We start from the raw sequence: 27,178 nt of genomic DNA, 5'->3' as shown, positions 1-27,178 counted from the left end.
AAGTATTACTTAATCAAAGTTTTAAACATGGAACTAGGGGCTGGAGAGATAGCACAGCAGTTATGGCGTTTGCCTTGCACGCAGCTGACCTGGGTTCAATTTCCAGCATCCCATATGGTCCCCTTAGCACTGCCAGGGGTATTCCCTGAGTGTAGAGCCAGGAGTAACCCCTGTGCATCACCAGGCATGGCCCAAAATGCAAATAAATAAATAAATAAACAAAAAAATATGGAACTAAAAGAATCAAATAAATATGATATTCTGTTTAAACTATATGTTCTGTATATTTGACCTCAATAGGTGTCAACAATGCTCTCCTTTATCATTTGCTAAATCACTTAGGACCAACATGCAGAAATCAGTGGAGGGTGTTGAATCAAAGCATGCTACCTAGCCTTAAAATTTGTCAATGCTTTTTTGGCCTTGCCTTACAGCCTCTAAGGACTAGTTATTTTATTATCCAATACAAAGATGATAATTCCATAGGTCCGTAAACTAATGATCAGTTTCAAGCTGTTATTTAATATTAAAAAAACAATTATTTCAAGCAGAGAGTTTCATATCTCCTGATAAGATCCTGAATGAGTACACAACTCAACATCTTGATTATTTAATAAATAGGAATATCATTGTGCCACAAAGGTATAGCTTAGGATTGATAACTGAAGCACCCGACATGACTTTCAGAAATTATTAGGAGATATAAACTGGATTCAGCTACTTTAGGAATCCCCACTTATGAACTGACTGACTTATTTAACATTTGAAAAGAAGATCCCAGTTTGAATAACCCTCATTACTTGAGCCTTGTACAAATTAAAATTAGACTGGGTACAACCTAGAATTCATGCAGCCCAATTAGAGCATAATGAAGTAGGGGTGCTAGTTTTTTCTTCTAAACATTTCCCTACAAGAATTTTAAATCAACAAGAAAGAATAATGGAATGAATATTTTTACCTCCGTAGCACTATAGCACTGTCCTCCCATTGTTCATCGATTGGCTCAAGCGGACCCAGTAATGTCTCCACCGTGAGACTTATTGTTACTGTGTTTGGCATATTGTATACATCAAGGGTAGCTTGCCAGGCTTTGCCATGAGGGCAAGATACTCTAGGTAGCTTGCCAGGCTCTCCGAGAGGGGTGGAGGAATCAAACCTGGCTCAGCCAGGCCGGCTGAGCACAAGGCAAACACCCTACCACTGTGCTATCGCAAAAAAAGACTGAAGACTCACTTAGACAAAATAAGCAAAATAATTTATGTAGGATGATTCTGCTTACACTAATTAATTGACCAGGACCCAAATAAAATAGCTGTCCTTACTAATTAGTAGGTAGAAACATTCCAGAGGAAACTGAAATGGCAATTAGGACTGTCTGACTTCATAGGGAAATTGATCATTACCCTTCTCAACTGTTTCAATTTTTACAATAACTAATTGTATTTTACCTAAAAAAATCTCCTGCCCCCGCGCCTGGCTGTCCTCACCAGAGCCCCTTGGAGGGGGGCAGGTTGAGTTTCCCTTCCCACTCCTCGAGCAGAGTCCCAACAGCCTAAGACCTCCAGAACCAGCCATAGCCATGCTGAAACCACTCTCCACACATCCGGACAAGCTTCATGCATGAAGAAACTGGCAGAGGAACCCAGGCATGCGGGTCCCGGGCTGAGATCTCCAAGCCTGCTCGGATCGGAACTGGGCCTTCTCCACCCAGATCCCCCATATTCCAGTAGGTAGGAGTCACACCCACCAACTGCCGTGGGCACCAAGTGGTCCCATCAATGACCAAGACCCAGAGACTATAAAATCAGCTCCTGGAAGCGCGTGGCTGAATTTGCGGCTGTGCGACATCTTATTACCTCATTTTTCCTTTGAAGAACCTGGCAGGCTACTGAAAGTATCCTGCCCACATGGCAGAGTCTGTCAAACTTCTCGTGTCATACTCAATATGCCAAATACCAGTAACAATGATGGGTCTCATTCTCCTAACCCTGAAAGAGCATTGACTATGGCTCTTTTAAAATCTCAGGGCTGGGAAGAAAGAGACGTTAACTGGTGCCTGCTTGAGGCAATCAATGAACAACAGGATGATCGTGATCGTGATTTTAACTAAAATGGTATCATCCCAACATCTCTAATCAAAGCACCTACTTTCTTTATAGATGGAAGCAATGACAGAAAAGCAGGCTCTTAGGGTTCTACTATGGAGGTGTTATTCCTCTGCTTATTCCTCTGCTCAGAGAGTGGAAAGTATGGCAGTGACTCAATTAATAAGGGATTTGACAGGCGAGGAAAGTATTATTTCTGATAGCCATTATGTAGTCAAAGTAATGAAAGATAAAGAAAATATTCATCTTTAGGAGCCCATGAAAGAAACGGAACTCTTTATATAGCTAAAAGCTGTTATGAAGTTGCCAAGCTCAAGACAGTGATAAAAAAAGACCCATCAAGCATCACTGCCCAGCTGGGGACAAATTAAGAAGTTTTTCCCATAAATCAGAAAGAGTACTGACTGAGACTAATTCTTGTAAAACATCAACCACTATGTTTCTAGTTATGATTGCCATTGTGAACCCATTAGTAGTTATGCAGTTAAGCAAATGCTTATAGTACAATGGGAGAATACACCAACTTTGATATTAATGAAGCTGTTTAGATATCTAATTCTTGGGACCCTGGAGGCTCTGAAAAATTACCTAGAAGAAATTAATTATATACTTTTGTTTTTACCAAATCTCCCATCTGTGTCAGCAAAGGTACAGATGTCAGTTGTATTTCAAACTCACAGGTCAGATTTGGCTTCAAGCCATTAAACACTACAAAGGGAAATTTATCATTGCTGCTATATAGGCTGTCCCTCAAATAGTCTGGGTAATTCACAAATACTTGAACAGATTTGTTTACTTGTTATTTGTTTACTTGTAAGATAACCCATTGAACCTGTTGAATATGGTCTCAGTCTTACTACTAAATGAAATCAGATTTGTGTAAATGTTTTGGTGATAAGAAAAGTGAGATTTGATAATAGAAAAACAAACCTTGTCTATATCTCTTGAAGATTACTCAATTGCCTAAATTTGAGAATATCTTTAAAAGCTACTGATTCCCTTTACTTTCTTAAGCCTGGGTAAGGGACTCTACAGATGTCCACTAAGCTTCCCAGGAAAAGGCAGGTCTTCCCCTTGATATATTTTATGGAAAGAAGGTGTATATTATTGCATGGATGTATTTATCAATGCTGTTCATTTTAGGAATTATGGGATTAAAAGTGTTAATGGCCACTGCTGCTGTTGCTGGAACTGCCCTCCACCAGGGCATCCAAACAATCCATTTTGTTAAGAATTGACACAAAAATGCTAGTTTATTATGGCACAATCTAGAACAAGTTGATGCTAAAATTGTTGCTTAAATAGCCAATCTACAACAATTCTTGTTTTTTTTCCTAGGGGATAAAATAAAAAAAACCTACAAACTAAAATTCATTTGAAATATTATTGGAATTGTAGTGAGTTTTGTGTAACTCCCAAAAAATAAATTGAAGCACAGCATTCTTGGGAGTTAATTAGAAAACATTGGCTTAATCAAGAAAATCATTCTCATAATATACAGCATTTTCAACAGGAAATTTTGATACTTTCATGTACTATAAGTTTTCCTCCAGTGATCTTTTCCACAGGAAAACCTGCATCCCTTTAGAAAGAAAGATTTCAAGTGGAAACACCCCTATGTTTGCTACCTCTGACAGTGAAGCCTCCTTTGAGATAAATCTATTTTACAGACTTCTGCACTTACAGCCACTAGTTGCCTTTGATGTATGAAAGAGATTACTAGTTCCTAGAGTGGCAAAAAAGAAGAGGAATAAGTGGGTAACTAGACAGATAAAGGAAGTGTTGGGCAGTTTATGAAACCTTCCAACCCAGAGTGCAGGGGTCTGGAGGTGGAATTGTCCAGTTTTCTTGTATCTGTTTTCTGTCTCCTTCATCACAACTTCCTGTTGTGAGAGCCTAATGATTACTATAGCCATCTGATATGTAAAAGTTTAAGATAGCTAGGCATCTGACCAAAGAATGTTGTTCTTTTTGTGATAACTGGTTCTAAGCAATAAATACTATACTTGGAGGACAGTTGGCAACTTCAGTCCTCAAGTCTGTTAGTTCCTTGACCCCATGCTTTTCTGGAGAAGGGGGAGGTGGGGAGATGCTATTCAAGATTTTTAAAATAGTTTTTGAAATAAAAAAGGCTATAATCTTATTGACTTTTCCTTTAGGTGGGTGGTGGAGTGGATTTGGGCCACATCTGAAATTTCTTATGACTTACTCTTGACTCAGCAATCACTTGGGGCTGGGGTCCATGGATAATATACAGTTCTGGGTCAAATATGGGCTGGCCATGTGCAACGCAAGCACTTTACCTACAGTACTATCCCTCAGAGCCCTGAAAGGAAGTTATAGAGTCAATTATAGACCATAGCATTAAAAATGGAAGAATCAAGGGGAAAATAAAAATAAACAAATAAATATACCATGTGTCTATCCTTAAAAAAATTTTAAAAATAAGTATTAAAAAATCGAAGAATCAAAAAAGATTTCAATGATTTCACTGGATATTTATATTTACAATTTAAAAGGATTGTTTGATAAAACAAATAGAAGTAGCACCTTGGTAGTAATTATCATCTTTTAATTAGTTCTCTGGTAATTTAATTTAAACTGTATTTGATAATTAAAAGTATATATTGATCACAGTCAGGATCCAAGAACCCTAAGGGTTCCCTTCTTACCCACTCTAGGCCCTACTTCAGGGAGTAACATAATCTAACGTCAGTTCTCATTCTTCAAACTCAGGTGTCCACCTTCTTTCTTTCACCACAGGCAGACTCTGAATGAGAGGCCTCGGGTCTGGGACCCTGAGGGCTCCCTTCTCACTAATCCTAGCCCCTTGGTCATAGTGTCTCACTGTTTCATATCAGTTTTAAATCTCTGAACCCAGGTGTGCGCTGCTGGGCACTGACTGTGTGTCCACACTTTCCCTATCAGGGACAGGCTCTGGAGAAGACCTCAGACCCAAGACCTAAGGGCTCCCTCCTCTCCAACCCAAATCTCTAGTTCAGAAAATTTCAGTGTCTGGTAGTAGTTCAAGATGCCACTCTGTCTAACGTTCATTGATTTAAAGAAGGCCTTTGATTCTGTTGAGACGGAAGCGGTCATGGAAGCCCTAGCCAATCAGGGCATACAAACTCAATACATCAGGATCCTTCGTGAGCTCTATTGTGGATTCACTACCAAGATCTCACCATTCTACAAAGAAGTAATCAACCATATCAAGAGAGGGGTTCGGCAGGGTGATACCATTTCACCAAAACTCTTCAGTGCCACCCTCGAGAACATCATGCGACGACTGGAATGGGAAAACATGGGAGTGAAGATAGATGGTCGGCAACTTCACCACCTCCGCTTTGCTGATGACATCGTTCTAATAACACCAAACATCAGCCAAGCGGCACAAATGCTGAACGACTTTGACCGTGAATGTGGAAAGGTTGGACTACAGCTTAATCTTACGAAGACAATGTTTATGAGAAACAGCCTTGTTCCTGACGCTCCATTCACTCTCAACAAAACCACCATCTCCGAATGCAACAGTTATATATACCTAGGTCGAGAAATCAACATGATGAATGACCTGGCACCTGAATTGTGCAGGAGGAAGAGAGCGGCTTGGAATGCCTTCAAGAGCATTGAAGAAATAACTAAAAAGACAAAGAACCTCCAGCTACGAGCACATCTCTTTGATTCCACTATTCTTCCTGCATTAACATATGCCTCAGAGACCTGGACCCTACGAAAACAGGATGAGAATGCTATTCGGGTCTCTCAAAGAGGAATCGAAAGAGCTATGCTTGGAATATCACGATTCACTCAAATGAGAGATAGAATCCGGAGTTCTGATTTCGTCAACGCTCAAGAATCAGGGACGCTGTCTCATTTGCCAAGACATCAAAAATCAGATGGGCTGGACACGTAATGAGGTTTACAGACAACCGCTGGACTAGAGCCATTACTGATTGTATTCCACGGGACATCAAGAGATCACGTGGACGCCCACCTACAAGATGGTCAGACTTCTTCGTCAAGACCCTGAATGATCGGTTTGAGGCTCTGCATGTTCCTAGAACGAACAGATACCATTGGGCTACACTAGCACGCAACCGGGATGAATGGAGACGTTACTGGCACCCGCTCGAATAAATCGATGAATAACGGGGATTAAGTGATTAAGTGAAGTGATTAAGTAGCAACTCTAATTCTCCAAACCCCAAACCATGCAGATGTATTAGCGTCAGCATGACATTATTACCTAATACATTTTTTATTGAAGCCAGTGGGTACAACAAACATACTTCTTTGACGTTATCTAGTCATATAACCCAGCCAACTAAATGGAGTCACTAGTTCAAAACCCCTTGTCATCATATAATAACAACACACATTCAAGGAAAAAATCTGAACAGCAGAGGTATCTGTGACCTTCTGGTATAAACAACTAAACAAATCTGTTCTTAAGTAACAGACTATCTAAACATGCAACATTAACCTACATGAAACTCAAAAAAGATTATGGAAACTAAGAAAATCAATTGCTCTTTCAGACTGAGATAGAAACCCAGAAAAATCATCAAGCCTATTAGAACTCTTGAGCCTGGGTGATAAGGACCTGACATTACTCATTACATCAGCTATCAAAATTATACAAGCACTGGCTAGGTTTGAAACTAAGCAATAATTAGATGCGAAATTTGACCAACTCAAAGAATTTACACAGAGGATGACAGATTTCATGCAAAATGAACTGAAGGAAATAAAGAATACAATAGCAAGCCATAGTAGCAGGATTGCACAGGTAGATAATCATTTAGATAAACTTGAAGACAAAATACAAGCCAGCAATGATAGGGAACTGGAAAAAGAAATGCAAGCACTAGAATGGAAGAGAATGCAAGGTACTTAATGGATACTAGCAAGAGGAACAGAAGGAGAAGAAAAAAGGAAAGGGGAGAGAACAACTGGTAGGAGAGATCACTGATGGGAACTTCCCCACTCTATTTAGGGAGACTTAAGAGAGACTTAAGTACAGACTTAAGAGGCCCAAAGAGTACCAAGCAAAATAAAGCCAAAGAGAACAAGACATAAAATAATCAAACTGTCAAAATCTAAAGAGACTTCTTAAAGAGTCTAAAGAGGAGAGAAACCTTAAATATAAGAAACAACATAAGAATCACAACAGATCTCTCATAAAACAGTACAGGAGAAAAAAGAGTGAAGTGATATATTCAGATTCCTAAAAAAATAAAAAATCTAGAGTCCACCTCTAGATTTGAATGATACCCTGCAAAGCTATCATTTACATAGGAGGGAAGGATAGATATATTCTCAGACAAACAAGAACATTTTCTGTAACTAAATTGAGACTGAAATGCTGAAAGACCATTTACATAAACCAAGTGGTCAATTGTAGAAGCAACAACCCCACATAGAAAAATGGCAACACAGCCCTTTATATCAGTAATTTCTCTGAGACTCACAAATGAATCTCGAAACAGAGCAGCTCGCTGCAGAGATGTCTTTGGGCATTGCACCAGGCTGACTTCAGCAGGGTGCCTCAAGTGGGTGCAAATGTTGTCCCTCTGCCTGCTCCAAATGAACCCTGGTGACCACAAACCTTCAGAAATCAACCGATGCGACGCTCATGATCTTCACAGGCCCAGACCCCTCACAAGAGAATGATTCTGCTGAAAAAAACAGGCATATGGAACCAGTGATTGAAAACTCCAGGCCTCAAGATGCCAGGAAGGGACTGCCCCTTTCCATCTCCCAGCCTTTCCAGGGTGCTGGTTGTCACTCCCACAACGGCCTCTGGGTGCCATTTAAGTGCATTATGACTCATGATCCAAAGACTCACAAGTGAATCTTGGAGCAGAACAACTCACTGCAGAGATATCTCCAGACCCCAATTACTGGAAATTTTAGAATTCTAAGAGGCATCACATAAATTTTGTTTTTACTTTTTTATACAGTCACTGTGAGATAGTCTTTATGAGACAGACATCTCATACTAATCATAACAAGCAACACAAAATAATAATGATCATTGGAAGGTATAATGGTGGTAGAATTGATGTTGAAATATTGAATGTAATCAATTTTGTGAACAACATTATGAAAATAAAATTTAATAATTAAAAAAATTATCTGACTATCAATGAACTGAAATCCTCATCCAAAGAGAGCGGCAGAATGGATCAGGAAATAAAAGTTATCCATTTGCTGCTTACAGAAAGCATATCTAAAAGCAGAATTTAAACACAGGCCCAGAATAAAAGAATGGAAAACTATCATACAACACAACAGTAAACAAGCAAACAAACAAACAAGCAAACAGGATAGCCATACTTATGTCAGAGTAAACCAAATGAATCTAACGAAATTTATTAGAGATACAGAAGGACACTACATATTGGCTAGGGAGTAATAAGGAGTACTTATTACAAGAAGTGCAAAATTTAATATATATGCACCAAATGTAGGATCAGCAAAGTGTATAATATTTTTACTCACAAAACTAAAGAAATATATGAATGGAAACACAAAAGTATTGAGGGGTCGTGGGGGGATGCCAACACTCCACTGTCACCACTGGACAGATAAACTAGACAGATTTTCAGTAAAGGCATAAGAACATAAAATGAACTAGAAGAATTGGGACTAGAGAGTACATGCAGGACCTTATATTCTCAAAAAGTCGAATGCACAATCATATCTAGTGCACATGAACATTCTCCAGGATAGATCACACATTAGAGCCTAAGACAAACTTACATATATTCATACATAAGTATTATACCAAGTATTCTATCAGAATACTATGACACAGAGATAGAAATTAATCATAAAAAGAGAATGTGGAGAAACTATAATACTGGAGACTGAACAACATGCTACTAAATTATATCTGGGTCAAAGAAATCAAGAAAAAGATTTTAAAAATTCATTGACTAATGATAACAAAGAAACAAGTCATCAAAACCTATGGGGCACAGCAAATTGTACTTAGTGGGAAACTGATAGCAATATAAGCCTACATTAGGAAAGAAAAAGAGATAAAATCAATGACCTAAATGCACATTTCAAAGATCTGGAGAACCAACAGAAAGTGAATCCAAAGACTAGCATAAGCGAGGAACTAAGAAAAAAAAGAGCAAGAATCAATGAAATAGAAACCGAGATGCAATACAAAAAACAGAAACAACAACAAAAATAAATAAAACCAAAGCTGCTTGTTTGAAAGAATAAATAAGATAGACAAACCTTTGGCTACTCTCATAAAAATTAATAATAAAGTACTCAAGTAGAATCAGAAACAAAAAGGGGGATTACAATAAAACCCAAGAAATCAGAAACCCAAGGCGTCAATCATAAGAGCTTATTATGACAACTCTATTCAGTGGAGCAAGAGACCTTAGAAAAATAAAAGATTCTTAGAAGCATATAATCTCCCAAAATCAAAGAAGAGGAAATAGAAAGTGTGAAGAGGTCAATTACAAGCAAGGAAATTGAGACAATAATCAAGAATCTCCTCAGAACAAAAATCCTAGTCCAGTCGGATTTATTTGAGATCTATCAAACTTTTAGAGAAAACTGACTGCTGTTGATCCTTACACTATTTCACAATATCAAAGACATAGAAATCCATCCTAACACTTTCTACTAAGCTGACATTATAAAGCAAAAAGAGAAATTTCTAGAAAAGAAAACTACAGACCAATCTCCTTAAAAAACATTGATGAAAAAATCCTCAACAAGATCTGAACAAATAAAATCAAATGAGATATGCTGGAGCGATAGCACAGCGGGTAGGGCGATCGCCTTACAAGCGGCCAACATGGCCGACCCGAGTTCGATTCCTCCGCCCCTCTCGGAGAGCCCGGCAAGCTACCGAGAGTATTCGATATGCCAGACACAGTAACAACAAAGTCTCCAATGGAGACGTTACTGGGCCCGCTCGAGCAAATCGACGATCAACGGGAGGGCCTTTACCTTTACCTTTATAAAAAAAATATACACTAAGATCAAGTGGGATTTGTCCCAAGCATGTAATGGTGGTTCAATTTTCAGAAATCACTTAACATAATATTCCACATAGCACAGCGGGTAGGGCGTCTGCCTTGCACGCAGCCAACATGCCCGACCCGAGTTCGATTCCTCCGCCCCTCTCAGAGAGCCTGGCAAGCTACCGAGAGTATTCGATATGCCAGACACAGTAACAACAAAGTCTCCAATGGAGACGTTACTGGGCCCGCTCGAGCAAATCGATGATCAACGGGAGGGCCTTTACTCTCACATAAGTAAAAGGAAAGATAAAAATCATATGATCATAGCAATTAAGGCAGAGAAATCTTTTGACAAGATCCAACATCCATTTATGAGAAAAATCCTCAACAAAAATAGGAATGAAATTAACCTTCCTGAAGATAATAAAAGCTATCTATAACAATTCACAGCAAATATTATTGTTAATGGTGAAAAACTAAGAGCAGTCCCATTGAGATCAGGTACAAGGCAAGGTTGTCCAATATTTCTTCTCTTATTAACAATGTATTAGATGCCCTAGCAACAATAATCAAGAAAGAAAAGAAAATCACAGGGGGTCAAAATTGAAACACTTCAGTGCCACCCTCGAGAACATCATGCGACGACTGGAATGGAAAAAAATGGGAGTGAAGAGGCATGGTCGGCAACTACACCACCTCTGCTTTGCTGATGACATTGTTCTAATAACACCAAACATTAGCCAAGTGGCACAAATGCTGGCCGACTTTGACCATGAGTGTGGAAAGGTCGGACTACAGCTGAATCTTATGAAGACAATGTTTATGAGAAACAGTCTTGTTCCTGACGCTCAATTCGCTCTCAATGGAACGACCATCTCCGAATGCAACAGTTATGTGTACCTAGGCCGAGAAGTCAACATGATGAATGACCTAGTACCTGAGTTGCGCAGGAGAAAGAGAGCGGCTTGGAACGCCTTCAAGAGTGTCAAAGAAATAGCTAAGAGGACAAGAACCTTTGGCTCCGGGCACATCTCTTTGATTCCACTGTTCTTCCTGCATTAACATACGCCTCAGAGACCTGGGCCCTACACAAACAGGATGAGAATGCTATTTGGGTCTCCCAAAGAGGAATTGAAAGAGCTATGCTTGGAGTATCACATTTCACTCAAATGAGAGAAAGAATCCAGAGTTCTGACCTCCCTCAAAGATCAAGAATCAGGGATGCTGTCTTGTTTGCCAAGGCATCAAAAATCAGATGGGCTGGACACGTAATGAGATTTAGAGACGACCACTGGACTAGAGCCGTTACCGACTGGATTCCACGGGATGTCAAAAGACCACGTGGCTGCCCACCTACCAGATGGTCAGACTTCTTCGTCAAGATCATGGACGATCGGTTTGAGGCTCTTCATGTTCCTAGAATGAACAGACACCACTGGGCTACACTAGCATGTGGCAGGGACAAATGGAGATGTTACTGGCACCCGCTCGAGCAAATCAACGATTAATGGGAAGTCAAGTGATCAAGTGATCAAAATTGAAAAAGAAGAAATTAAATATATTTGAGATGACTGAAAGCATCCACAAAGAAAAAGACCTTCTAGAAACAATAAACCAATACATCAAAGTGGCTGGCCACAAAATCTATACACAAAAATCAGTCACATTTTTACATATTCTTACATACAAATAATGAATCAGAGGAGAAAGAGATCAAAGAATCTATCCCATTAAAAACAGAGTCCAAGAACACCAAGGACCTAGGAATCAACTTGATAAAAGAAGTGGGAGCTCTATATCATAAAAACTTCAAAACATTTAAGAAAAAAATAGAAGACCTTGGAAATGGAAAAATATTTCATGCTTTTGGATTGGAAGGATCAATCTTGTCAAAAATGACCATATTTCCTAAACTACTACATGGATTCAATACAATCCCTATCCAAATTCAGAATGGTCCATAATAAAATTTGTATGGACTCATAAAAACTCTGAATAGCCAAAAACCATTGAAAATTTTAACTGGGAGGTGGGTGGGGGAGGGAGGTATCTCATTACTTACTTGTAACTATAATATAATAATATAAAGGCATAATAATCAAAATAGCATGATACTGGAATAAGAATAGAATCTCTGATCACTGGTCTGAAGAATACCCAAGGACTAACACTCACATATATAGTCAGCTAAATATTTGAAAACGGTGCTGAGAATATAAAATGGAGTAGAAGAGCCTCTTCAAAAAATAGTGATGACAAAAATGGATAACCACGTGTAAAAAATTAAAACTAGATGTGTATCTCACGCCTTATGCAAAACACAATTCAGAGTGGAACAAAGACCTTGAAAAGAGACCAGAATCTATAAAATACATTGAGGAAAATATAGGCAGACATCATTGGGGAGAAGTTCCCAGAACTGAAGAGTGTATGCACCCAAGTCAAGGAGGGCTGAAGTGTACCAGTTAAAAGAAATCTAAATAAAAATACCCCAAGACACACCCTAATCAGAATGACAAAAACCATACACAGAGACAGGATATTGAAAGCACTACCACAGACATCAAATGAGCCCTCCTGGACCATGACAGTGGTGATATGTAGTGAAAAATCTCAATGAAATGAATCCCTCACCAAGAATACTTTACCCAGCAAGGTTTTCTTTCAGATTTGAATGAACAATGCACAACTTCACAGATAAACAACTCAGGAACTTCATACACTCACAACCATTGTTAAAAGAAGAGCTAAAAAAATACTTTAAGAACAGTGATTCCACTGTTCTTCCTGCATTAACATATGCCTCAGAGACCTGGGCCCTACGCAAACAAGATGAGAACGCCATTCAGGTCTCCCAAAGAAGAATAGAAAGAGCTATGCTTGGAATATCACGTTTCACTCAAATGAGAGAACGAATCCGGAGTTCTGACATCCGTCGACGATCAAGGATCAGGGACGCTGTCTCATTTGCCAAGGTGTCGAAAATCAGATGGGCTGGTCACGTAATGAGATTTAAAGACGACCGTTGGACTAGAGCTGTTACTGATTGGATTCCACGGGATGTCAAGAGACCGCGTGGCCGCCCACCTACCAGATGGTCAGACTTCTTTGTCAAGGTCATGAACGATCGGTTTGAGGCCCTCCATGTTCCCGGAGCGAAGAGATGCCATTGGGCTACACTAGCACGCGACAGGGACAAATGGAGACGTTACTGGCGCCTGCTCGAGCAAATCGACGACTAACGGGAAGTTAAGTGATAAGTGATTAAGATAAGACAAGTCCCACAAGATGACACAAATACCCATCACATATAGATGACCCAAATCTTCTTAATTATAAAGGGGTCTGTACATCAGGGAAAACTCGCACGCCTAAATGTAGATATACCTAATGAGGGGCCCACAAATACTTAAAACAACTGCTAACAGACTTGAAAAAAGGCTTTGAAAACACAGTAGTAATTGGAGATTTCAACACTGCTTTGTCGCCTTTGGATAAATCAACCAGATAAAGCTCAGCAAGGAAATACTTTATTTAAAGAAAGAAGTGGAAGAAGGGGAGTTTTTCATTCAGCTTTTCATTCACCAAAAGCTGAATATTCATTCTTCTCCAGTGCACAGGAGACATTTTCCAAGATAGACAACATTCTGGGCGACAAAACATAATTTCCTAAAATTATGAGAATAGAAATTGTATCAGCTATCTTTCAGACCATGAAGCACTGAAAACATAAATGAATCACACACAGAAACAGATAATCAAATTAAATATCTGGAAATTAAACACCTTGCTACTAAACAACTAGTGGCTTGAAGAGGAAATAAAAGAGGAAATCAAAAGACTCCAGGAAACAAATGAGAATGAGGCCACAAGCTACAAGAACTTGTGAGAAGAAGAAAGAGAAGGAGGAGGGGGGGAAAGGGAGAGAGTGGGGGAGGGGGAGGAAGAAGAGGAAGAGGAAAAGGGAGGAGGAGGAAGAAGGAAGAAGGAAGAAGAAGAAGAAGAAGAAGAAGAAGAAGAAGAAGAAGAAGAAGAAGAAGAAGAAGAAGAAGAAGAAGAAGGAAGAGGAGGAGGAGGAGGAGGAGGAGGAGGAGGAAGAAGAAGACGAAGAAGACGAAGAAGAAAAAAGGAGGAAGAGGAGGAGGAGGAGGAGGAGGAGGAGGAGGAGGAGGAGGAGGAGGAAGAGGAAGAAGAAGAAGAAAAGAAATTAAAGATCTTTATTTCCTCTCTCCTCTTACAGGAAGCATGAAGTGCTAGACTGCCAGACTATGAGAACCACAGCCAGCACCAAGGAGGAGGGACAGAAGTGGAGGCTGTGCCCCCTTTTCAATAAAGTTGCTGGTACTGCAAAACAAAATAAAACAAAAAGATTGATATCCCCGATGAACACAGATGCAAAGGTCCTCAACAAAAAACTACCAAATAGAATCCAACAACTCATCAAAAAGATCAGACACCATTACCAAGTAGGACTCATCCCAGTGATGCAAAGATAGTTTAACATTCACAATCAATCAACACAATATGCCATATTGATACAAGAAAAGATTTAAAAAAAAAACATGATCATATTACCAAATGCAGAGAAAGCATCTGACAAGATCCAGCTCTCATTGATGATACAAAACTCTCAATAAAACGGGAGCTGAAGGAACTTTCCTCGGTATAGTCAAAGCCATCTACCACAAGCCCACCTCAAGCATTATTCTCAATGAGGACAAAATAAAGGCGTTCACCTAAAATCAGACACAAGACAGGGTTTGCCACTCTGAAAACCCCTAAGCAATCTAAGACTGGAAGTACTTGCCATAACAGTTAGTCAAGAAAAAGATATCAAGGCCATCTATGAATTTTTATGAGGACACAATAACATATAACTTATTTATAAACACAACCATAAATCATTTTAAACATAGTTTTGAATTATGACTAAGGGCCCTGAATTATAAGAAAAAAGTATCATAAGCATTAGTACATACTGTTAGGTAACTACTGAGTATATAATTGTAAATATTTATTATAAATATACTATTGTTATTAAGAAAATAATAGCTTGGCCATTTTTTCCATCAATGTTTATTGCTACAGAGGAACTAAATTTACCTGGGAAATGGTATGGAGGATCACAAAGAAGTACCATTCCTTTTCCTTCTTTTACTTTGACCTCAGGTCGCTCCTCAGGTGGGAAGGGATCGAGATCTAATTGTTAAAGCAAGAAGGAAAACACATTCACTCTCTGGTCAATAAATAGATTCACTAAAATTAATCTTTCTGCTACTAATTCATTTTGGATATAATACTTCTCAGTTGGTTTGGGAAAGCTGGACTCATTTGAAATACGTAAGTATTTGAAGCATTTCTATTCCAGGGGAAGGACTCCAATGTCACGAAAACAAAGATAAATAGCAAGATAATTGTGGAACATGAAAGCTACCAATCTCTTATTTCTCTTTAAATTCTGTGCTTTCTTTAGTTTTAGTTTTCTTTTTGTTTCCTAAATGCTGAAACTCACATTTATCTAAGTTTATTAATACTCTACTATTTAGTTCTGCATATTTTACTGATGTTTGAGTTCTGTCTTACTTCCTATTTTTACCTTTGATCAGTTTGTTTTTCTTAGTATAATGTATACCACAAAAAAGTTATTACTCAAAATTATTGTCTGAATAAAACTCTTCAAATTTACAATAGTATTGATGCACTACTGGAATGCCATACCTATTCTTAAATACCTAGCTGACATTGATGTTAATAACAATGCTATCATTCTACATGTGAAAATATTATTCTTCCTATTCTTGAAATTTTTTCTCTCATCTCATCTACAAAATTAGAGCATGTTTGACATTTGCCTTGATTTGTTTTTAGAGAGTCTTATTTCCTGTTGTACAGTGGAATCTTTCAATTACATTTCAAGGTTTATGTTTATCATTTAAATTCTCAGTCTCTCATAGGGGCATTGATGAGAAGTTTTGAGCACTTTGGTGATTGTGAGGTAAGGTAGCTGTGTAAAACAAGACCATAAAATGTTAATACTGTTAAAAATAAATTCCTATGGCACATTCAATGTGCCAAACACAGTAATAACACGTGTCACAATGGAGGCCTTACTGGTGCCCACTCGAGCAAATTGATGAACAATGGAAAGACAGTGCTACAGTGTTATAGTGATTTTTAAAATAAAAATTAAAAATAAATACCCAGTTGCTACATCAAATTAATCTTATTGCTCTTTTTCCTGGTTTACTCTTCCTAGTAATCACTACCAAACAGATTCTCTTAAAACTACATTTTAGTCCTATTATCTAGTTGTAACATAATTAAATTCTGATATTTAGAGTCACATACCTGAGTTCAACTCCTCTCGAATATACAATTTATTTCAGTACCAATTCTACTTTTCACAGTGTTTCTCAAAATATTTTTCATTATTGCCCCAAAATGAGAAAAATTTAAATTTAAAATAAATGATTGTTCTTGATTCTTTTAGTTTTGAACTTTCATAACATTGAAAGTTATGAAACTTCACTTTCCCCCCACTAAACTACAATCACCATTTTTATAGTTTTCTCACTTACATCCAAAGCTCAGGGTTGCCTCGGTGCTTCTAACCATCCCATAGCTATTTGATGCTAAACAGTAGTATATTCCAGCATCTTTCTGTTTGTCAGGGTTATTGATAACAAGGTTTCCTCCTACCATACTGTACCGATCACTTGTCAGATCAACATCTCCATTATTCATTCTCCATCTATAGGAAAAACAAATAAATGGCATATCAAAAGTCAGAAGACCTATAATATACCTTCTTATCAGAATTCTAAAATAATGTGCTTATAGCTCCATATGAAGTCAAATAATTAATTAGATGACTTAGAGAGAAAATTTATTTATATTCTATAATCTGTGTCTCTGAGCTCATGATTTATAATTTATTACAAGAATGTAATATAAATGTCTAGATATATGAAATGTTTTCTTATTTTTAAAATGAAGCATTTTAAAATACAAATGTTTCATTGATTTTAGTACCTGAAATGGGTTCTAAACAGATATGCATGTATTATAATTGATAATACCTATGTACTGGCTAGATTAAGAAAAATACAACTATATTATGCAAAATATTAAGGGATCAACCTTAGCAGAAGTAAAGTATAAAATATGAATATCTGATGCAAAATACCAAAGTAATTTTTTACAAAATTAAATTAAATCAGGGTTATATTTTACCAACAACAAAGTTCAACCACAATAGATAGATCATACAATTTGAAAGTGATCAAATATTAACTGGTGATTTTATGACCAAGATACTAATATGCAATTTCAGCTATATTTTAGGAAGTGTGGAAAAAGTAAATTGATTAAAGGGGCTGGAGTGATGGCGCAGCAGGTAGGGCATTTGCCTTGCATGTGGCTGACCCAGGTTCGATTGCCAGCATCCCATGTGATCCCCCGTGCACTGCCAGGAGTGGTTTCTGAGTGCATGAGCCAGGAAGTAACCCCTGTACATTTCCGGGTGTGACCCAAAAAGAAAAAAATGTAAATTGATTAGAAACAGTAATCTAGATGTATTGTGAAATAATTATAAGATTGCATTTAGAAATAGTGGTAGGTAGCCTTGTTACTCATTGCCTCTTTTAAAATAACTAGGACAAAGATATTTGATAATTTTAGATTATCTTTCACTAAGTCAAATGAGAAAATATTTTATTTTTATTCATACAATGTAAGAGAATATTTTAAAGCTTACATAAGGAAACATGCTTTTGCATTTGAAAATCTACCAAATTTCAACCCAATAAGTAAATCCCTCTCCTTACTACTGATTGATATCGACATAATTTCTGCTGACAATATCAAGTTTCTCAGACAATATCAAGTTTCTCAGTACATGACAAGGTAACAGGTTTGGGCAATTCCAACTGCTATAGATTTCTTCCAGTATGTTGACTAAACCAGTATGTTGGGATTGGAGCAATAGATAGCACAGCAGGCAGGGCATTTGCCTTGTACACGGCCAACCTGGGTTCAATTCCTCCATCCCTCTCAGAGAGCCCGGCAAGCTACCAAGAATATTCTGCCTGCACGGCAGAGCCTGGCAAGCTACCCATGGCTTATTCGATACGCCAAAAACAGTAACAACAAGCCTCACAGTGGAGACGTTACTGGTGTCCACTCAAACAAATCGATGAACAATGGGAGGACAATGCTACAGTACTATGTTGAATAAAAATAATTTTTTCTTGTCTTAATTTTGTCTCTGTGGATCCAATTTTTTCTTTAGTTTCATGGAAAGATGTTTTTCTGTATCTGTGTAAATTGCGTTCTCTTATTAACCTGTTTCTCTTTTCTTTTCCTATAAAAGCTTTTTTATAGGAAAAAAAGCTTTTTCCTTTTCCTATAAAAAGCTATCCCTCACTCCAGTCTGAGGCCATGGGTCCCTACAAAACTCAAGTGCTCTGATAGAGTGATCAAGTTCAGCACTGTGAAGATCAAGTGGACCTAGGTTTAGTTTGACAACAGTCTTGCAGTAATGGTGGGACAATAGCATCAATATTGTGCAGCTGCTTGTGGCATACTTTTCCCTTTGTGGGAATGAGAAAATGAGTTGCATGGTGATAGTACTCTATGAAGGTTACTTCCTTCTTGACTCCCCAATTCTCCAACTGATACCATTTAGTGAGCCACCCAGGAGACAAATATCATCATGAATGGCACATATCATAGAACACGTTATGCATATAATATTCTAAGGATGAGAAATTGCATGATTACCAAAGTTACTGTGTATTACCCTGAACATGAAGTAAATTTTGAAAGTGGAATGTGTTCAGGTTCACCAGGCAAGCTCCATCATAAGCTTTACTGGGGGTGGAGGGGAGCGTGTCAAGCAAATGTTCACCACATGCTGCAAAAACCAAGCATCTCGTCTACAGATCATAATTAATGTGTCAGGTCACACTATTCCTTAACATTTTAGTACTCATTGGAAGGAACTGGTAATATATCTGCCAAACAGAGCTTTTCTTTAAAAGAAATTGGTAAGGATATTTCATATGAGGAGCTGGAGAGATATTAGAAGGATTAAGGCATTTGCCTTGGATCTCACCCACCCTGGTTCAAATCCCTAGTATTACCCTCAGGAGTCATCCTAGAGCACAGAGCTATCAATAGGTCCTGAGCAGGGCTGGAAGGGCCTAACCTCCTTCCCCTAGCAGAATATGCCCCCAAAAATGTTTTCGATATGTAGTTCATTTAGTAGTTTTCTGTAAGAAAGTAAAACACATAGAATTAAGAAATTAGAATGGTGGTAACCAAGAACTAGCAAAGAAGAGTAAAGAAGGTGTTGCCGATAAATATGTATAAACTTTGTGAGGTAGAATTTGCTTCTTACTTTCTGAGAGATGGTGGTGTGAGGGACAAACAGCAAAAAAAGAAGCACACGCCATAGAATTATCTGAGAACCTCTTTGCCTTGGTTGTTACTCTTCTAACTTAGACAATGACATGCAAAGATTTCGTGCATGAATGGCAAGGATAGCATATCACTGAATAAGCATGATTGAAATTGCTTTGGAGATGCTATCAACATATGTAGATGGATCCTAGTGGTGCAAAAAAATCACATGTTTTGAATATCATAATTTTTTAAGTACAAAATGAGATTTTCCGAGTCCTAAATAGTCAATTATTTTAGACTCATCTTCCTCTTTCACAAAATTACGAGCTTAGAGCTGGAGAGATAGTACAGCATTTGCCTTGCATGATAGACCTGGGTTCTATCCCTGGCATCCAATATGATTCCTTGAATCCAAAGAAATGATCCCTGAGATCTGAGTCAGAGAAATTCCTCAGTGGAGAGGGAAAAGAAGAAGGAAAGAAGGAAAGAAAAAGAAGATGGAGGCAGAGGAGGAAGAGGAGCAACGGGGGGGGGGGATGAAGAAGATGGGGGGAGGAGAAGGAGGAGAGAAAAAAGAAGAAGAGAAGGAGAAGGAGATAGAGAACAAATAAAAGAAGGAGGAGGAGAGGAAGAGAAGGAGGAGAAGAAAGAAGAAAGAGGAGAAGGAAGAGGAAGAAGAAAGGAAAACACCACCACCACAACAGTAATAAAAAGAAAAATGTTAAAGTATGATCTTGAATTAATGCTCCATTATACTAGCCTTTGGCCATTTCCATTTCCATGTACATAGATTACCATTACGCATAACATACCCCATGAAATGTTTTTAATATTTGTTAACTTCATAAAATAACTTGAATTCCTGTGCATAAAATTAAACAATAAAGATATTTTGGGTCAGAGAGATATAACTGAAGCCAAGGCATGTTTCTTACATGTGTTTGTGGTGACCATGATCCTGGTTCAAAACCCAGACACCATATGCATTCCCCTGAGGGCTGAAAGAGGCCAATTCTGAACACAGGCCAGGAGCACTGCTAAAGGAGTTTTAATGCTGCTGGATATAACTCTTGAGCTCTGCTGGGTGTAGTCAAAAAAAATCTAAAAAGCTTTGTGACCATAAAAATTTTCTAAGGAGAGGTATTTTGTATTTAAATTCATATTTTTAAGGATTATTTTAAAAATATGGCCAAAGACAAGAGAAAATGAACTCAATAATGATTAAATGAAGAGAAAGGATAATCTCTCTGATAACTTCTTTAAATAACAGAAAGTTATTTTCTTTCCAAAACAAAAATCTACTATTAAAATCAGCCCTGTTGAATGACAACATTCAATTTAGGCAGGCGAGATCAGAGCAGTGGCCCCAAGTTTTTCAGCAATCAATCACTTGCTTTATCTTCATGGAACATTTTCCAAAGTAAAATTCAAATCCATTGAACTTTGGTTAAACTTTTTAAAAAAATTATATTTTCATAAGATTATTCACATTGATTACACTCAATATTTCTACACCAATTCCACCACCATTACAACTTCCCACCACCATTATTTCAAATTTCCCCACCACCATTCAAGCCTGCCTGCCAGTGGCAGCACTGTAGCACTGTTGTCCCGTTGTTCATCCATTTGCTTGAGCGGGCACCAGTAACATCTCCATTGTGAGATTTGTTGTTACTTTTTTGGCATATCGAATATGCCTTGGGGACCTTGCCAGGCTCTGCCGTGCAGGCAGGATACTCTCGGTAGCTTGGCTGGCTCTCCAAGAGGAAAGGAGGAATTGAACCCAGATCGGCCGCATACAAGGCAAAGGCCCAACCCGCTGTGCTATTGCTCCAGCAGATGCTAGATAAATTATTTTCTATTGCTTATTATGCATACTCTCGGTAGCTTGCCCGGCTCTCCAAGAGGGGCGGAGGAATCGAACTCGGGTCGGCCATGTTGGCTGTATGCAAGGCAGACGCCCTACCCGCTCATATCATGAGAGGTCCTGGAATTCTAAAATTGTAAATGGTTGGGGTCCAGAGACATCTCGGTAGGGAGCCAATCTATTTTGAGATTCATTTGGAGTCTTCTGGATCAAGACCATTGATGCCCTGAGATGGCGCCCAGTGGCAATAGGTGGGTGTGACATCCAGGACCCCAAGTGGGTGGGGAGACAGAAAGGGCCGGCCCATCTTCACTGCCTCCATGTGCCCTGAAGTCTTAGTCCTTAGTACCTGGGTTTTTCTTCTGGAAGCTTGTAGCCACCAGGCTTTCATCTGGATTGATTGGAGAGGGCACACCTGCTCCAACTGAAGTGCCCCAGGGGAACTGACTCACTATGGGGTCCAGAGAGTTCTCCAACAAGCTGCTGCCTTTCAGTATTCACTACTGATGCCTTGGTTAAACTTTTAATCTTGCAATTTGCATCAGATGAGAAATTCTGGTATACTTTTCTGAACTTTTTTTTAAAACAGAAAAAGCCATGGTACAGGCACCCCCCAGCCCCAAATCAGAAAACAGATATTTATGAATATTGCTAAATAAGTACAAATATTGAATAAATGTATGTAATGGGCTGAAGAGAGCATATAGCAAGAAGGATATCTGCTGCCAATCCAGGTTTAATCCTGGCACCATAAACCCACTCTGCCTAAAGCACTGCCACAATCATATTCAACTATACTCAGGAATTACTCCTGGTTCTGTGCACAGGGATCACTCCTGGAGTTTCTGGGGGACCATATGCAGTACAAGGAAAGACCAGGGGTTGATCATATGCAAGGTGAGAGAATGTACCCTGTACTATTTATTTGATTCCTCTATAAGTCAAGTTTTGTTTCTTTGGGGTTTTGTTTGTTTTTGTTTTGTTTTGTTTTTCTGGTATTTTTTTTTTTTTGCTTTTTGGGTCACACCCAGCAATGCACAGGGTTTACTCCTGGCTCATGCATTCAGAAATTACCCCTGGTGGTGCTCAGGGCACTATATGGGTATATGGGATGCTGTAAACCAAACCCAGGTCAGCTGCGTGCAAGGCAAATGCCCTACCAGCTGTGCTAATGCTCCAGCCCCTATACGTCAAGTTTTAAGTGAACAATGCCAAATGCATTGACATAATCGATGTTAAATTGGCATTACCTGTGCAATAAAAATGAATTATTTGCATATTGAAAAAATTACTATTTGAATTATTGGAGTTTCTAGCAGGGTGGGTTGAGTTTCCCTCCCCGCCCCGAGCAGAGCCCCGGCAGCTGAAGACCTCCGGTTCCAGCCACAGCCATGCTGAGATCACTCTCCACATGTTTGGACGAGCCTCACACATGAAGGAACAGACAGAGGAACCCAGGTGCGTGGGACCCGGGGCTGAGATCTCCAAGCCTGCTTGGATCAGGACTGGGCCTCCTCCCCCCCAGATCCCCCATCATCCAGTAGGTAGGCGTTATACCCACCAACTGCCCCCGGCGCCATGTAATCCTATCAACGGCCAAGTCCCAGAGACTATAAAACCCAGCTCCCCGAAGCAAATGTGCCCGTGCAACATCTTATTATCTAGTTCTTACTCTGGAGAACCTGGCATGCTACCAAAAGTATCCTGCCACACGGCAGAGTCTGGCAAACTCCCCATGGTATATTCAATATGCCAAAAAACAGTAACAATGATGGGTCTCATTCTCCTGACCTCGAAAGAGCCTCGAATGTGGCACTTTCTAAAATCTCAGGGCTAGGACATAGGAGACATTACTGGTGCCTGCTCGAGGAAATCGATGAACAACAGGATGACAGTGATACACTGATTTGTGTTATTAAGTAATTAATTTTTAATAACTCATATGTTGATATTTTATGAAGTTCTCAGACTAACAAGAAACTTTATATTATTGCCTTGACCATCAGCAAATTTTCATAATGCTATCTGTAATTTTTAGTCTGATTTGTTATTCTATTTTTGATTTTGTTTGCTTTTTGGGTGACACCTATTGGTGCTCAGTCAACCATATGGTTCTGGGAATAAAGCATGGGACTCCCTCGTGCAAACTATGCACTGAATCGCTTTCAACCTTCTCCCCACCTCTGGCACTGAATCGCTTTCAACTTTCTCCCCACCTCTGACACTGAATCGCTTTCAACCTTCTCCCCACCTCTGGTAATCCACTTTAAAAAGAGCAGTGAGGTACATTACTTGTAAACTGGGAAAGGGCTGGCTCGTGCCCTACAATTTAATGAAACCTTTCCTTCCGGGGACTCTTCTGGATAGATGGTATTGATAGGCTGTTCCTCAAAAATTGGTCCAAATCCTTTGTCTTCCTCAGAAACTATAAGAAAAGAAATATTATTTTATACCATTTTAAAAGTGAGAGAAATTTTGAATACTTTAAAAGTCATAAATAACACTCTCCATTTCCATTAGCAGCATTTACCTGTCTCATTTTGAGCAAAACATAAAGTTCTTTATTCAAAATGGCTTTATTTTTCATCACCTCTCTTAAAAGCATCTTGTGTTACCATGCTTAACCATTCGAAAATCCTCAAACAAGTCTTATTTCCATGACTCTGACACTTTCCATGCATTTATTTATAATCACCACTTAATTATCTAGCCCTATTAAAGTACTTTGTGATTTATCTATAGTTATGTCCTTCATCTGTTTCAGTTGATCCATACTATGTTTTATTTTTTAACAAGTTTTATTGGATCAGTGTGAGATACAGTTACAAACTTCCATGATTGCGTTTCATTCAAACAATGCTCTAGCACCCATACCTCCACCAGTGCACATTTTCCACCACCGATGTTCCCACCCACCACCCCCACCCTGCCCCATTCCCTGCCTCTGTGGCAGGTACAGTTCTTCTTACTCTCTCTGTCTCTCTCTGTCTCTCTGTCTCTCTCTGTCTCTCTCTGTCTCTCTCTGTCTCTGTCTCTCTCTCTCTCTCTTCATTTGGGGTGTTATGATTTGCAATACAGATATTAAGAAGTCATTATTTTTGGTCCTTGTTCTACTTTTCAGCACATATCCCAAACTGGGTGATCCCTATAATCATCATTTACTTAGTGGTTCCCTCTCTGTCTTAACAGCCTTTTCCTCCATCATGTGGGACCAGCTTCCAAACCATGGTGTAAGCCTCCTGCCCTTATCTCTACTGTCCTTAGGTGTTAGTCTCATATTATGCTATTTTACATTCCACAAATGGATGCAGTCATTCTATGTCTGTACTTCTCTTTCTGACTAATTTCACTTAACATGATACTCTCCATGTCCATCCACTTATATGCAAATTTCGTGATTTAATCTCTTCTAACAGCTGCAGAGCATTTTACTTTGTAGATGTACCAGGGTTTCTTCAACCAGTCATCTGTTCTCAGGTACTCGGGTTTTTTTTCCAGATACTGTCTATGGTAAACTGTGCTGCAATAAACATACAAGTGCAGATATCATTTCTACTATATATATTTTTTGCATCTCTGGGATATGTTCCCAGGAGTGGTATTGCTGGGTCATCTGTAAGCTCAATTTCTAGTTTTTGGAGGAATGTTCATATTGTTTTCCAAAAAGACTGGACCAATTGGCATTCCCACCAACAACAATGAGAGTCCCTTTCTCCCCGCATTCGCACCAGAACTACTTCTTCTTGTTCTTATTAATGTCTGCCAGTCTCTGTGGTGTGAGATGATAGGTCATTGTTGTTTTGATTTGCATCTCCCTGATGATTAGCAACGTAGAGCACTTTTTCCTGTGCCTTTAAGTCATTTGAATTCTTTTTTGAGGAAGTTTCTGTTCATTTCTTCTCCCCATTTTTTGATGGGATTGGAGGTTTTTCTTGTACAATTCTACCAGTATCTTATATATCCTGGATATTAAGCCCCTATCGATGGGTATTAGGTAAATATTTTTCCCATTCTGTAGGCTCTCTCTGTATTTTGGTCACTGCTTCTTTTGAGGTGCAGAAGCTTCTTAGTTTAATGTAGTCCCAATTATTTATATTTGTTTACACTTGCTTGGTCAGTGGTGTTTCATCCTTAAAGATGCCTTTTGCTTCAATGTCATGGAGGGTTATGCCTACATTTTTCTCCATGTGCCTTATGAATTCAGGTCTAATATTGAGGTCTTTAACCCATTTTGATCTGGCTTTTGTGCTTGGCATTAGACAGAGAGGTCTGAGTTCATGTAGCTTTCGCATGCAGCTGCCCAGCTTTCCCAGCACCACTTGTTGAAGAGCATACTATGTTGTTTTAATTCTCTTCATAGCATCAATTTTCTGTGATCTCTTATGAAATGTGAGAAATCAATCCCAGATTCTTGCAAACTTACATTCTTTGAACTATCTCTTTGGTTCTTAATGATTTTTTAATTAAAAAGGATGAATTTTAGATTTTTCCTGAGAAAGCTAAACTTTTGCTTAGCAAGTTTTAATTATTTTCTGTACATTGATGACCATTAGTAATAAGCAATAGCCAGAATAATTAGTTGGCAAATTATATGAATAAGGGATCTTATAACATGGCCAAAAAGCCATTTAAAAAGATATCATTGAGAAAAGTGGGATTTCTGGAAATTAAAAAAAATGAGGCCATGAAAAATCAGTAATCATACAGCATAGCACAACTCATAATGAGGAAAGCTTATAGCAATAGTCAATTTAACTTTATATATTAAGAAACTATTAAAAGATGAGGCCATTTGTCTACATGGCTGGAGGCGAGTCTCAGGCAACCACAAGCTAACATCGGAGCTCACAAAGCAGTGTAGAGAAGTGATAAAGGAACACCTCAAAGAGAGAAGAGCAGCAATGCTGGCCAATGCAGCAGAAGCCAGGAAAAGCATCCGCAATGCCTGCTTGTCCTTCATCAACTACAAGACCAAGATGACTGCCCTCCAACGTCCTGATGGATCTATCACATCTTGCAGAAGGGCAATGGAGATTATCCATGACTTCTACTTGGATCTCTTCGAAAGCCACGTCCACCTGCCCACATACCAAATTCCACTAGATGGATATGACGTCCCCAACGTTCTCCCTTTTGAAATCTGACACACCATTTCGTCAGTAAAGAAGCAAACAGCACCCAGCCCAGACAAGGTTAGACCCGAACACCTGAAGAATCTGCCGTCAGTACTCATCAATCACTGGCTTGGCTCTTCAGACACAATACCTGTCTGAATGCAAGGTTCCATCCCATGGAAAACCAGCAGGACTGTACTAGAGTACAAGAAGGGAGACATCCATGACATTAGCAATTATCGCTCAATCTGTCTGTAGTCTGTCGTCTACAAGCTGTTCACTGAAGTAATCCTGAATATGATTGGCATAACACTAGATGAAGGACTACCATGCGAGCAAGCTGGGTTCTGAAAAGGATTCAGCACCATCGACCATATCCACACGATAACCAAGCTCATTTAGGTTTCTCGGGAGTTTAAGATGCTGCTCTGTCTAACATTCATTGATTTAAAGAAGGCCTTTGATTCTGTTGAGACTGAAGCAGTCATCGAAGCCCTAACCAAACAGGGCATTCAAACTCAGTACCTCAGGATCCTCCGTGAGCTATATTATGGATTCACTACCAGGATCTCACCATTTTACAAGGAAGTGATCATCGATGTCAAGAGAAGGTTTCAGCAGGGTGAAGACATTTCACCAAAACTCTTCAGTGCCACCCTCAAGAATGTCATGCGATGACTGGAA

General features: G+C 38.9%; 1 protein-coding gene across 2 annotated transcripts in view; it reads right to left on the bottom strand.

The window, feature by feature from the left end:
* Window positions 1-27,178, bottom strand: part of CNTN1 (contactin 1) — a 359,681-nt gene that overhangs the window by 163,762 nt on the left and 168,741 nt on the right. For both annotated transcript variants that reach the window (XM_056117746.1, XM_056117747.1), the window contains exons 4-6: window positions 23,673-23,805; window positions 16,684-16,856; window positions 15,209-15,304 (exon numbers count right to left, since the gene is read on the bottom strand). In XM_056117746.1, coding sequence (XP_055973721.1) covers window positions 15,209-15,304; window positions 16,684-16,856; window positions 23,673-23,805 — 402 coding nt within the window. The remainder of the gene's footprint in view (window positions 1-15,208; window positions 15,305-16,683; window positions 16,857-23,672; window positions 23,806-27,178) is intronic.

This window comes from Sorex fumeus, unplaced genomic scaffold (assembly GCF_029834395.1).
Source record: "Sorex fumeus unplaced genomic scaffold, SorFum_2.1 ptg000036l, whole genome shotgun sequence".
NCBI lineage: Eukaryota > Metazoa > Chordata > Mammalia > Eulipotyphla > Soricidae > Sorex > Sorex fumeus.
This window is presented reverse-complemented; position numbering and strand designations above follow the sequence as displayed.